Below are 13,196 nucleotides of genomic sequence, written 5' to 3'. Positions count from 1 at the left end.
TGATTGCATACATGTTCATGTGTTTATTAAAAATTGAATTTTCATGTGAGTAAAAGGAAAAGAGACTGTAGGGATGATGGTAAGCAGGGATGGTGGTAGAGTCCCGCCTGCGATTCCCGCCTACGGTGCACGCGGTAGGGATGGTGGTAAGCAGGGATGGTGATTGTGTCCCGCCTGCGATTCCCGCCTACGGTGCATGCGGTAGGGATGGTGGTAAGCAGGGACGGTGGTAGAGTCCCACCTGTGATTCCCGCCTACAGTGCTCTGTTAAGTATTCATTGTGTGTAAAGGAACTGTAGGGATGGTGGTAAGCAGGGATGGTGGTAGAGTCCCGCCTGCGATTCCCGCCTACAGTGTCCGATAAATGGGTTGTTTGTGTGAATTATTTTATGGAAAAATGACAAACTATATTTTTGGGCCAAAATGGGATTTTCGGCGTGTGTTGGAAATAATCATTTTTCTGGGAAAAATAGTATTTTATGACTAAATGTATTTTGTCATATTGTTGGTTGCATTAATGTATTTTTATCACGAGAGTTGTTTGGTTTATACTTACCTGTGGTACCATTTTATGGTATCGCAGATTTTGATGCAGATGATGATGACGAGCCTTAACTTGGCTCCGTTGGTGGAGTGATTTGGGATTGCTCCTGTTTAGTGAGTTATGTTTTTATCAATTACTGTATTTACCTTTTGTATTATATTTGGGATAACTGTATAATTTTTAAAGATAAATTGTGTTGAATATTTGTATTTAAATTTCTGGTACTTAGTTGACTTATTTATATTATCCGCTGCGACTTTTATTGTGCACCTTTGTATGTTGCACACACTCGAGCACATTTCGTTGGGATGCGTGACCGTGTTGTCACCATCCTGACGTCACGATTCCCTTGTTTTTGTACGTGGGAGTCGGGGCGTCACATCCTTGATTATGAGTTTAGGCTAATGTATGCATTCCGCCATTACAAGAAAATTAATTATTTATGATCAGTTATTTCTTGTAAAAATAATTATTTCATGTTAAAATGAACATATTTTTGTCATAATTTGTCATTTTCATCGTAAATAATTCGTCACAGATATTAATTTTTCTTGTATTGTCCTGATCGATGGAGGCATGCAAAAAGTGTTGTAAGTGTTAGTACTGTCCCTGGAGTTCTAATTAATTAAGGACCATCGTCTGATTGCAGATTGTAAATATGTATCAAAGCACATGAAGTTCGTAGGGATATCAAATAATAGGAAGAAATTAGGTTTAAGAAAGCTGGTTTTATTTGACATTGTCTTATCTACTTACCCCTTGAAGATTTATACAAAATTCAGCGAAATTAAAGAAGTACATAGGACTAATAATAGATTTTTATTTTTTATGTTTTCGTGAAAAATCATGGTTTCCAAGACATTAAATGATCATAATAATGAGTCAATGAGAACAAAACGAAAACATGACTCTGTGGTTGGCAGCCACGACATTCCAACGTCTTTGATTAAGGGGCTGTTTGGATTCGAAGGTGACTTCGAATATATGAGGATGACTTCGAATATGTGAGGATAATTTCATATAGTAAAATGGTCTATCAAACTACACTCATCTCAGCAAACTCTCGCATAAGACAAATGTGATTTATGACCGTTGCTTTTTAGCTTTTCCACTTTTGACTGGGCAACTTGACATCGGGTGTAATGGCTCTTCAAGGCCCTCCCACCTACCCTTCACCCATTCGGTTCACGCACACTCAGCTCCACACAAGACACGAATCGCCCTCACCGAAGCTCCTCAGGCTCAGCGGTCATTTTCGCGCAGAGCTCGTCTCAACTTTGGGTAGTGATACTCCCTGCCATCATCAACGCCAAACCGAATGTTAAGAGCCGTTTATCACGGCTTGAATGCAGCAGCTCATCTGCAATCTCCCGTAATAGGCATGTTCGAAGGCAAGCCGAGCTTCAGAAGCAACAAAATTTCCCATGGCCAGAGGCAACCCAGGGAGGTCAGTCGCGTACAAATCTTAGTCCAAGCAACCAATTTGATGATCTTCCATATCTGGTAACCGTACCCAATCACGTCTCCCTTTCATTACAGAGATTCCCCTGCCCTTGACCCAAATGCTGTGACCCTTTGTCTAGGGTTTTCATGATAGATTCGTATCAAACAGTGTAGATTTAGGTAGGTGTTTCCGTGGGATTTTACATTAGAAATTGATTGTGTCCCCCTCACTAATGAAGGCCACAATAAGATTGTACAAATGAAATTGATCCCCTAGTGGTTTTTGGCTTGTAAGTCTCCATTGAAGAGAGAATCATGGTTTATAATTTATAATTTGTCACTACCTTTATGTGCTTTAAGCATATTGAATTATGTTTATATAGTGTTTTTTATTTTTTTATTTATGGTATCATACATAAATAATATAACATTTTCCTGTGTTCGAATGATTGATGTTATTTTCCTAATTGATTATCACTGACTATAATTGAAAATTAGAGGTAGGCAAAATGAGCATTACTACGGTGAATATGGCAAACGAATTTAAGCACAGCTATTTGAGAAAAAATATTTTATATATATTAGTATTATTTAACGTTTTTTTGCAAACAATTACAATTGGGATTTTTGAATAAATGATTATTATTATTATGGAAATTTTGTTGTAAAATTTCATTAGAAAAGACTATTGTAATCCAAAAATTTTTATTATTCACTTCATTAAAAAAAAAAAAAAAGTACCTGGGTAATTTATAATTTATTATTACTTCTTTATAAATAATTTATAAATAACATTAATATAAAGTTAAAACCATATCAATTCATAAATAAATTACAACTATTTATAAATTATTTCAACTCATCTCACTATTATTTATAACTCATCTCAATTCATCTCAACTCATTTCACTACTATTTATAATTCATCTCAACTCATCTCACTACTATTCAAAACTCATTTCAAATCATCTTAAATCATCTCAACTCATTTTCGAATTCAAACGACACCTAAATTAATTAAATGTGTTTGTGTCACATCCACCAGTTTTGGTTACGGCAAATAAATCACTTTTGCATATATATATATATATATTTATATTTTAAAATTTCCTACTTTACATATTTGTGAAAAATAGCAAACGAAAAAATAAATATATAGAGTTTAAATTTTTAAAAATGTTTGGTCAGATCTTAGAACTTAGAGAAATAAATATATAAAACAATATCTTAATGAGATCCTTAGTCACCAAGGAGAATACATTATTTGCGTTTACATTGTTATATGCCAAATTTAAGATTTTAAAATTTTTCTTGTAAATTAATTTATTATGATAATAGTGTTAGAAGAAAAATTCTATTTTTTAAATTAGTATGTATAACACTTAATAAAATGTTTACGTTATATAATTTAATTTAAAAGATAAAATTTAAAATTTAAATTTATCATTTAAATAAAGTGAATAGCGTGATATACCCACCAACTTACTAATAGAATAAATCATTTTTATGCGTAAATTTTACAAGACACTTGAAGAAAGCAGGGGGGCTATGTTTATTATAACTTGATAACTTTCCGAATATACCGATTGGCTGATTCAACCAATAATTGTTCGAAGGTGTGTTTGGGGGGCAAAATTGTCAAAAAGTGGAGTGCCACTGCCTGGTACTTTTTCTAATGTTGTATACATATTTTTTCAGTACCGGAACGAATGAATCACAGGAGCGTACCACCCGCCAAGTACATAATCTACTTCGAGTTAAAACTTGTTAACCCGCAGCATAAGGACGACAATCGTGTCTAGAAAGCTAATAAGAGAGAGAAAACATTGGTGAGATAAAACAGAGCGGCAAGAGAAACAGACTACTCCGTAGAGAGATGGCATGCAGTGCTCTGTTTTTTCATTGATTGCTCACGGTGATTTTCCTGCTCTTCTAGTTTCTACTTCCATTTGGTGGTGCACCTGAAAATCAAGGGGCTTGCAATGGATAACAAGGCTGAAGCTTTGGAGCCTGTGCTAAAAGAAGCCGTGGATTTGGTACCAAAGCAGAGCAAACCATCTCTCTGTTTTTTTACTATTCTGGGAATTATTCTCTCTGTTTTGTGTCTTTTTACTCTTTTTTTTTTTTTTGAACCAGTGTCTTTTTAGTCTTGGACTTACGTTCTGTTGCTTTTCCTTCAAGGGATTTTATTTTCGAATTAGAACTTTTTTTCGGTGCTTTTGTTGCTGGGTTGTGTTTTAGGCTTCTGGGTTTGTGCTGACTGTTATGTTTTTTGTTGTTCTTGTTGTTGTATTATGGGTTTTGGTTTTTCTTTCAAAATGCTATTTTAGATTTTTTCTTTTGAGTTTGTAATGGAATTACTTGGATTGTAGGAGAACGTACCAATTGAAGAGGTTTTTCAGACGTTGAGGTGCAATAAAGATGGTCTCACAACAGAGGCTGCTCAGGAGAGGTTGGCCATTTTCGGCTACAACAAGCTTGAGGAAAAAAAGGTACACCACTTCTATCCTTTATTCTCTATTTGTTTCAACGGAAAAATATTCGAGAAATTTTAAGCTGATGGTAGATTTTATTATTTATTTTATATCTCAATACTTATGTGATATTCACTTTGAAAGTTTCCAACAATTTAGCTGAAAGGAAAATAATAGGTCTTTCCTTATCTTTACTCTGGGTTTTGCACCATGACGAACTAAAAGGAAATTCTTCTAAGTATTTTCGAATGGAAAAAACAGAGATCAATTTACTCTTATATTGTTCTCACTTTGGATTTTGATTGCTTTGGCCTTTTTGGTTGTTTTCATATTTTGAGTTCACAGGAAAGTAAGATATTGAAGTTCTTGGGCTTTATGTGGAATCCTCTCTCGTGGGTCATGGAAGCCGCAGCCATAATGGCCATTGCGCTAGCCAATGGAGGAGTGAGTGTTCTTTTTACCTCTTCTAGGGGTTTTTCTGTCCATTGCCGAGAACAAAGTCTGAGGAAATGAAAAGAAATTTAACTTTCCAAGCTTATATTGATGTAAAATTCGGGTCACCATCCTTTCAGAAAAAAATGCTTATATTGATGTTCTCTTGGTTTACTAGACCTTTTTAAGGCTTAAATAGGATTCGGTTGAATGGTGGAGTGAGTTGAGATGGTGGAGTGAGTTTTGTAGGACCCACTTAAGATGAGTTTAGATGTGTTTGGATGTTAAGATGAGTTTATATGTATTTATGGAAAGTTGAAAAAGGTTATGGTTCCCGCATGTAAAAATGTATTGAATTGAAAAAGGTTGTGAGTTCTATGTGTATTAAATTGATAGTCCAAGTTCCAAACGGGACTTACATTTGTTGTCTAGGGTGCCGAATAAAGATTATTTGAAGTTGCGTTTGGTTGCAAGATTCAACTGAGCTCAGCCTAATTTTAAGCTGAGTCTAACTCCAAACATCCAACTCTCAAATTACTAAACTCATCTTAACTCAAAACCTCCTTACATGTAGGACCCACAATATTTTTCAATTCAAAACCTTCTTACACGTGGGACCCACAACATTTTTCAACTTCCCATAAAAAAATACTAAACTCATCTTAACATCCAAATAACTTTAAACTCAATTTAGATGGGCCCCACATAACTCTCTCCACTACTCAACTCACTAATATTCATAAAGAATTCAAGCTCAGCTCAATATCCAAACGCAGCCGAAGTTCCTTTTTTTTTTCCGACCTCTTTCCTGCAACTTGTCTTCGACTAGAGGATTCTTAGATTTTAGAATTTCTTACCGGCTGCACATTTTGTAGGGAAAACCTCCTGATTGGCAAGATTTTGTTGGGATCACAGTTCTGCTGCTTATCAATTCAACTATAAGTTTTATAGAGGAGAACAATGCTGGTAATGCTGCTGCTGCTCTCATGGCCCGTCTCGCTCCCAAAGCAAAGGTATTCGTTGGATAAGTGCATTCCTCTCCCTAATCTATATGAGTTTGGTTATGTTAGTGCTATGAGTTTCCTTTTGATTTGATGTATTCATCAATTTGCTGCTATATGTAATTGATGAATTTGTAGTCTTTTCTGATTATGTCATCTGTGTTGGGATTATTTCAGGTCCTTAGAGATGGGAGGTGGATCGAGGAGGACGCATCTATTCTTGTTCCTGGTGATGTAATTAGTGTCAAGCTTGGGGACATTATTCCTGCAGATGCTCGCCTCCTTGATGGCGATCCCTTGAAAATTGATCAGGTAATTTTTCGTGCAACCTTCACTGTTCTGTTTGCTGAAGTTGGTTCAGCTTGTTGAGTGGAACCGACCTACTCACTTTTGTTCTGTACTTGGCTTTTTTAGTCTGCACTTACAGGGGAGTCCCTTCCTGTGACAAAAGGCCCTGGTGATAGTGTTTATTCAGGTTCTACATGCAAACAGGGGGAAATTGAAGCAGTGGTCATTGCTACTGGTGTTCATACCTTCTTTGGAAAGGCTGCTCACCTTGTAGATTCCACAAATCAAGTGGGGCACTTTCAGAAGGTAAATAGGTGCAAATGAAAGCAAATTCATTTATTCTAAAAGATAGTTACAATAGAGATAAGAAAATAAAGATTTGAGGGAAAATAGGTGGGTTTGGATACACAAACCTATCTCATCTCATCTCATCATTACAACTTTTCCAAATTCCTCTACAAAAATATAATAAACAATTTAACTTTTTTAAATCCCAAAATAAAAATAATAATAAAAAATTATATTTAACAATATTTTATTCAACTTTTAACAAAACATCTCATTTCATTTCATCTCATCTGAACTCTCTAAAATGAAAAAGAAGCTAATGCGAGAAATGGGAACAGTACAGAGGATAGGATTTGGGGAGACTACTGACAGCTATCTTATATGGAAGTGGTGCACATTGTGATATATGCATGTTAGCATGGCTGTTTCAACCTTTGCTCTTATGCCACAGAGTAGTTCTTCTTGTATCCTAAGCTTTTCTCTGCATAATGTTAGTAACTGCTTTAGTAGATCAATGATAAGTCTTTTCTTTTCTTTTTTCCTTTTTTGAGGGGAAAAAGGTAAATTTAATTATTGTAGGTCAAAAGGTGAATGCCGGTTTGCTTTCAACCATGTGAATAAAAATTTATTTGCATGGTTATTTGCTTTTACAAGACAAAATGTGATTGACAACCATGTTTGCACCTGTACTAATGAGAAACATGGTTTACTGGCAATTTGAAACTTGATATTAACCGTTTTTGTCCTGCTGCTACTAGATTAGTTGTTTCTGTTTGTATCTGAGTGAGAAAATCCTTCTGTTACCTGCATAATAGGTCCTGACTGCCATTGGGAATTTCTGTATATGTACAATTGTTGTGGGGATGATAATTGAGATCATCGTCATGTTCCCAATTCAACACCGGCCATATCGTCCAGGAATCGACAATCTGCTGGTGCTTCTTATTGGAGGAATTCCTATTGCCATGCCCACAGTTTTGTCGGTTACTATGGCAATTGGATCCCATCGTTTAGCTGAGCAGGTTGGTTACAATAGGCATAGCTTTAACTGATCACTTTTAGATGGTTAACCGTGTCAATGTGTATGGCCTATGATTGATTATTATTGCAGGGAGCTATTACCAAAAGAATGACAGCAATAGAAGAAATGGCGGGGATGGATGTGCTTTGCAGTGACAAAACTGGGACTTTGACACTGAACAAGCTTACCGTTGACAAGAATATTATAGACGTTGGTTAATGTTTTCTCCAGTTTTTGGTTGCAATTTAAACTTCTTAGATTTAACGTTAGTTCAAATATTTCATTTGAATAGGTCTTTGTAAAGGGAGTAGACACGGATACTGTTGTTCTGATGGCGGCTCGAGCATCCCGAGTCGAAAACCAAGACGCAATAGATGCTGCTATAGTGGGAATGTTGGGTGATCCAAAGGAGGTATGGATAGTATTACAAGCTTTATCTTGCATATAGGCTAAAAAAACTGAGTTGGATGTTTTCTGCCTGCCTTTATTACGTTAGGATGATAGGTGAGCTTTGTCTAATTTATCGGATTTTGTATTTGTTATGTTTCTTTGCTTATGCTCTTGATACAAAAAGGCTAGAGTTGGTATTCAAGAGGTCCACTTCCTTCCATTCAACCCAAGCAATAAGCGAACAGCTCTAACATATCTTGACAGTGAAGGTAAAATGCATCGGGTCAGCAAAGGTGCACCAGAGCAGGTAAGATAATCAACAACTATTTTTGTGTACTTTGATTTGTCTGGAATGCTGAATAAAGTAATTTATGCCTGCGTTTTTATGACTAGATTTTGAATCTTGTACACAATAAATCAGAAATAGAACGTAGAGTCCATGCCATGATAGATAAATTTGCAGAGAGGGGATTACGTTCTCTTGCAGTAGCATACCAGGTAGTGCATCATCCGTGTTGTTATTTCTTGGTTTTAGCTTCATTTAATTTCTAATGCACATTACTTCTGTTATAATTCATGATCATATTGGCAAGTTTCATTTTAAATGTGCAGGAAGTTCCTGATGTAAGGAAGGAGAGCCAAGGAGGGCGGTGGCAATTTATTGGTGTCATGCCCCTATTTGACCCGCCTAGACATGATAGTGCAGAGACAATACGAAGGGCATTGAATCTTGGGGTAAATGTTAAAATGATCACAGGTGTGTATTATTCATAAAACAATATCATTTGAATGCTACTTCTAATTAGATTCATGGTAATACCTTAGTATGATTCATGCCTGGTAAATATCAAAGCCATAATGTAACTTTACGGTTGTGTATACCAGAGAATGAGGCAATGAAAGAGATAACTACTTTAATCTAGGGTAAAAGCTGTATTTAACTCGCATATTATGCAAAAAGTGTGCAAGGAGGGGGTGCTTTTATGTTTTCTTTTGCATCTTGAACCATTAGGTTTCTACCGTATAGCACTTCCTAATCCTTCTGAAGGAACTTCAACGCTAGTAATTCAAGCCAAAAAGATGATTCAGAATTTGTTCTTTGGTGAACACCTAATTGGCAATTATTACACATTAAGTGTGGCTTTGTTTGTAGGTGGTATTTAGGATAAACCTTTGCCCAATATTGGTACCATCTGTCATAGACTGCACGGGTAGTAATTGATCCCAGGTCTGTATTAGTTCTGTTCTCTCCTTCAAATAGCAAGAGGCATGCAGTTCGGATTGTGATATTAAAAGGGTGCTTATAGATTCTTTCGTTCCACTGAACTGCCATTGTCTTTTTCTTGCTTTTACGTCAACTCATATGCCATTGTAACACAGATGTTAACTAGCTTTAATCGGTCAATACTGCTCATAAACATAAATCATCTTGTGGGACTTGTATGATTTTTCTCTGGCACGTGGAAATTCTTATGGCATCTACCATAGTATATCAATTGCAGTCTTGTTAACTGGATCTTTACTCTTTCCGGTCTTTGTTAGGTGATCAATTAGCAATAGCAAAGGAAACAGGACGCCGCCTGGGAATGGGAACAAACATGTACCCTTCCTCTGCATTGCTGGGACAGAACAAGGATGAGTCAATTGCAGCTTTGCCGTTTGATGATCTTATCGAAAAAGCTGATGGGTTTGCTGGTGTTTTCCCTGGTATTGTATTTTGTTTTCATTCTTTGAGGGCTTTTTCCCCTAAATTACAATGAATAACCTATCACTAAGTCTAGTCCAAATACCATTGCGCCCAATTCAGCTACTAGTGAAAGGAAGCTGGATCCCCTAAACTCTGCTGGGGAGACAGCTTGACTGGTTCGTGTCGTTAACTTCTTGTGTTCTTCATTGATTTATGCCAACAATTGTTTTTGTAGGATTCAGAGCACATTTCTGTTCTTTGTTTATTTAACTGCACCCAATATTTTATACATACAGAGCACAAATATGAGATCGTGAAACGTTTGCAAGCTAGGAAGCATATCTGCGGGATGACTGGTGATGGAGTCAATGATGCTCCTGCTCTGAAAAAGGCTGACATTGGCATAGCTGTTGCCGATGCAACTGATGCAGCTCGCAGTGCTTCTGACATTGTCCTGACAGAACCTGGTCTTAGTGTTATTTGGTATGTACAACACACGCTGGACCGATCGACTTATGGGTTTCATTTTACATTAAATTAACAGGCAGTGAAAAAAAATACTTTAAGATAATGCATCCTGTTACCAACTTATGCAATCTTTAATTATTATGACACAATAAATGATTTCGCCTCAGCACGGCGATAGAACTTGATATGAAAATGCATGTGATATGCTACTTTTATTTTTTACTGCAGAATTAGAGAATTGCATACACTGAAAGGGCATGTGGAGTCGGTGGTGAGAATGAAGGGCCTTGACATAGACACAATTCAGCAATCATACACTGTGTGATGGATCATACACTTATGATTCCGCATGGTATATACCTTTTGTGTCAATGCTTGAAACAGAAAAGCTGTAGTTTGTGATCCTAATATATAAACCATAACCCACCTGAGTATATATCATCACATGTATTTATTTTTGCCTGCTTCCTTGTATTTTGGCTTGGTTTCCTTTCTATATATGATAACCAAATAGTCACCCAAACACAGTTAGAAACACCGGAAGCACAATAGCAGCAATCTGTAGATCGGACAGTGGAATTCCTTCATAAATAGTACCAATCCAAATATTGGAGAAACCTCCGCAGTGCTAATGGCAATCCAGGAAACAGTGAATAGAAACTTAAAAAAAGATTCTCATTGAAGGAGACTTAAAGCTGGTAGTGCAGGCAATTTCCCAACCAAAGTATGCAACAGATTGGACAATGCAATCTATTACAAGAGATATAGAATATCTGCTAAGCTTCTTTGATGAATGGAAAGTGCAAAAAATTCATCGAATCGATGTGCCTTAGTCATCCATTTATGCTCTCCTTCTGGGATGAGAAAAAATGTATGACATGAGCAGAAAATTAGGAAAATTAGGCCCCTTGTCAACCCTCTTTTATCACTTCACATACCATTTCTTGTTTGATGTTTACTTTCTTGCACTGTCACGATTGTATCGTGGAGTTCATCTGCACTTTCTTTATTTCTCTATTAATATTATGATCTCTCCTTGTACAAAAAAATATTATGCTTATCTTGATTAAGAATCCAACCAAAAGAAAATAATGGAATTTATCATCATCGTAATGGAATTTCTCATTTCTCATTGAGGTAATCCCAGCCAACAAATCCACAACAATAATAATAATAGTAGTAGTAGTGGTAGTAGTGATAATGGAAAATAAGGGATACACACTGAAGGAGACGATCATAATCAAGAGGATGGTTGGAGAGCCCTGTGCTTCTCGATCTTCTTCTCGAGCTCATCCTTCTTGACACCAACCACCCTGTCCACTTCCTTCCCTTTCTTCACCAACACAAAAGTCGGCATCGCCTGCACCCGAAACTCCTGCGCCACATCCTGTATATGCCAATCCCAATCCCCCAAAACCAAGCAGAAACTCAATAATCATGCCTACCCTCAGAGATTTACGAAGATTAATTTTTTCAGGGAAAAAAAAAAGAATAAGAACACGTACAGGTAATTCATCGACGTCGATCTTGGCGAAGTCAACGTCAGTGAACTTGGAGGCCATGGCATGGACGGCGGGCTCGATGAACTTGCAGGGGCCACACCAAGATGCAGCGAAATCTATTACCATCTTTACTCCGTCAAACAACAACCCAAAAAAGAAAAAGAGAATCAGGTCCTAACAACACACCGATACCATCTCAAAAAAGAATATAAGCTAAAGAGAAGAGAGAGAGTGAAAAATATATGCATAAATAAAAAATACAAGCTGGGAGGAGTCTTTGGAGTTGTTGAAGTGTAACTGCCATCTGGCGGAGGAGTGAAACGGCATAACCCGAGATGGGTCAGATGAAGACGGTGCTGCCTCTGCGATTTCGCCGCCTCCCAGCAAGCTTGATACTAAAGATCCCATTCTCTATCTGTATCTCTCTCTATCTTTGCCTGTTTCTTGTATTTTATGGAGGAGGTAAGGTATGGTTCAGTGGCGTGGGGTTCTTGGGTTTTATCGAGGTCCATCGTAGTCGTTGGAGAACGGAAGGTGTTTGCACGCGCTTAACTCCTAAGACAGTACAATGATCACGGATTTAATTTTTTAATAGCTCATCTACTCTTTTTAAAATTGATTACGCGCACTTGACGATGATAGATAACCTTACTTTCTCAATTACTCTCGACCAATCAGTGACCCACAGCCAGCCTGGCCAACCCTCTATTTGGCCTCGATCTGCCGCACTGAATTTTGTTTGTTATGTTCTCTTTTTTAACGAATTTTTTTATTTAAATAATGTTAGAAAGAAGTCATTACAGTAATAGAGATTTTGCACTCACTGCGTGATTATTTTTAATTGATTATTCTCAACACTCACTTAAGAAGATGTGTGATTTATATTATACTATATCATGTGTACAAAATGAATACTCTTAATAGTAATTTCTATCTATATTTATTCTTTTTATTTTACCATTTTACTAATGATATATATTTTAAAACATGTTGAGTTCAATGGTGAATGTAAAAAATATGATGGATAGAAATAAATTGACTGATTTAATCATGGAGCATCTCCGACCTTTGGAACGACGCCATGTGACGAATTTTTTTTTATATTTGAGTTCGAATTATTGCGAAAAAAAAAGAAAGCCATTCAATCATATTGTTGACATTCACCCTTGAAATTGAATAAGACATGTAACTCAATGTGTTAATGTAATTTGATAAAACTTATGACAAATTATAATGTTTTTATTGTCCAATTCATGTGAAATTGAAAAATATTCACACAAAAAGCACAGAAAAATGTGCTGGTATATCTTTGACATGAATCGACAATGTATCGTCCCATGTTATTGAAACCCTTGTGCCCCTTTCCTCGAACCTTCCAAAATATCAAAACCTGTGTTATCCTTTTGTCCAAGATCCTCATCTCACAAAACCCATTCTCTCATTATCGTAAGCCCAAAGCTTTTTGTTTGTTACCAATTTAGAATGTTACAAATGGATTATGAGGAGCATGTTGAAATTAAAATTCTCCACCATGACATGAGGATTATTGCTTAAATTTTCCCGTTTTCAAAATGGTCTCAATTGGACACCGCGTGTGCTAATTGCCCCTATCCTTGTAATAGCAGCTTCCTTGAGGTTCCCTTTCCAAGAGTTCAGGC

The 13,196-nt window shown here is 36.5% G+C and overlaps 2 protein-coding genes and 1 long non-coding RNA gene across 3 annotated transcripts; 2 read left to right on the top strand and 1 right to left on the bottom strand.

Annotated features, from left to right (window-relative positions):
- The first annotated feature begins 3,663 nt into the window (after window positions 1-3,663).
- LOC121251115 (plasma membrane ATPase 1-like) lies at window positions 3,664-10,119 on the top strand. The gene is made up of 15 exons (XM_041150435.1): window positions 3,664-4,023; window positions 4,360-4,479; window positions 4,807-4,905; window positions 5,769-5,906; window positions 6,072-6,206; window positions 6,309-6,488; window positions 7,286-7,492; window positions 7,582-7,701; window positions 7,784-7,903; window positions 8,066-8,188; window positions 8,275-8,379; window positions 8,494-8,638; window positions 9,424-9,588; window positions 9,865-10,051; window positions 10,113-10,119. Exons 1-15 carry the CDS (start codon window positions 3,970-3,972, stop codon window positions 10,117-10,119), a joined length of 1,905 nt encoding a protein of 634 aa, XP_041006369.1. The 5' UTR covers window positions 3,664-3,969.
- Window positions 10,120-10,265: 146 nt separating this feature from the next.
- On the top strand, window positions 10,266-10,994 carry LOC121249143. The gene is made up of 2 exons (XR_005937599.1): window positions 10,266-10,388; window positions 10,565-10,994. It is a non-coding gene; the product is annotated as an uncharacterized LOC121249143 (long non-coding RNA).
- A 146-nt stretch (window positions 10,995-11,140) lies between these two features.
- On the bottom strand, window positions 11,141-12,005 carry LOC121249142 (thioredoxin H2-like). Its single transcript, XM_041147842.1, has 3 exons — window positions 11,800-12,005; window positions 11,542-11,664; window positions 11,141-11,423 (listed from the first exon to the last, which is right to left on the bottom strand). The coding sequence occupies exons 1-3, from the start codon at window positions 11,944-11,946 to the stop codon at window positions 11,277-11,279; spliced, it is 417 nt and encodes a 138-aa protein (XP_041003776.1). The 5' UTR covers window positions 11,947-12,005; the 3' UTR covers window positions 11,141-11,276.
- Window positions 12,006-13,196: the final 1,191 nt, after the last annotated feature.

This window comes from Juglans microcarpa x Juglans regia, chromosome 2D (genome assembly GCF_004785595.1).
Source record: "Juglans microcarpa x Juglans regia isolate MS1-56 chromosome 2D, Jm3101_v1.0, whole genome shotgun sequence".
NCBI lineage: Eukaryota > Viridiplantae > Streptophyta > Magnoliopsida > Fagales > Juglandaceae > Juglans > Juglans microcarpa x Juglans regia.
Note: the sequence above shows the minus strand (reverse complement) of the source record. Positions and strands in the feature narration are given on the sequence as shown.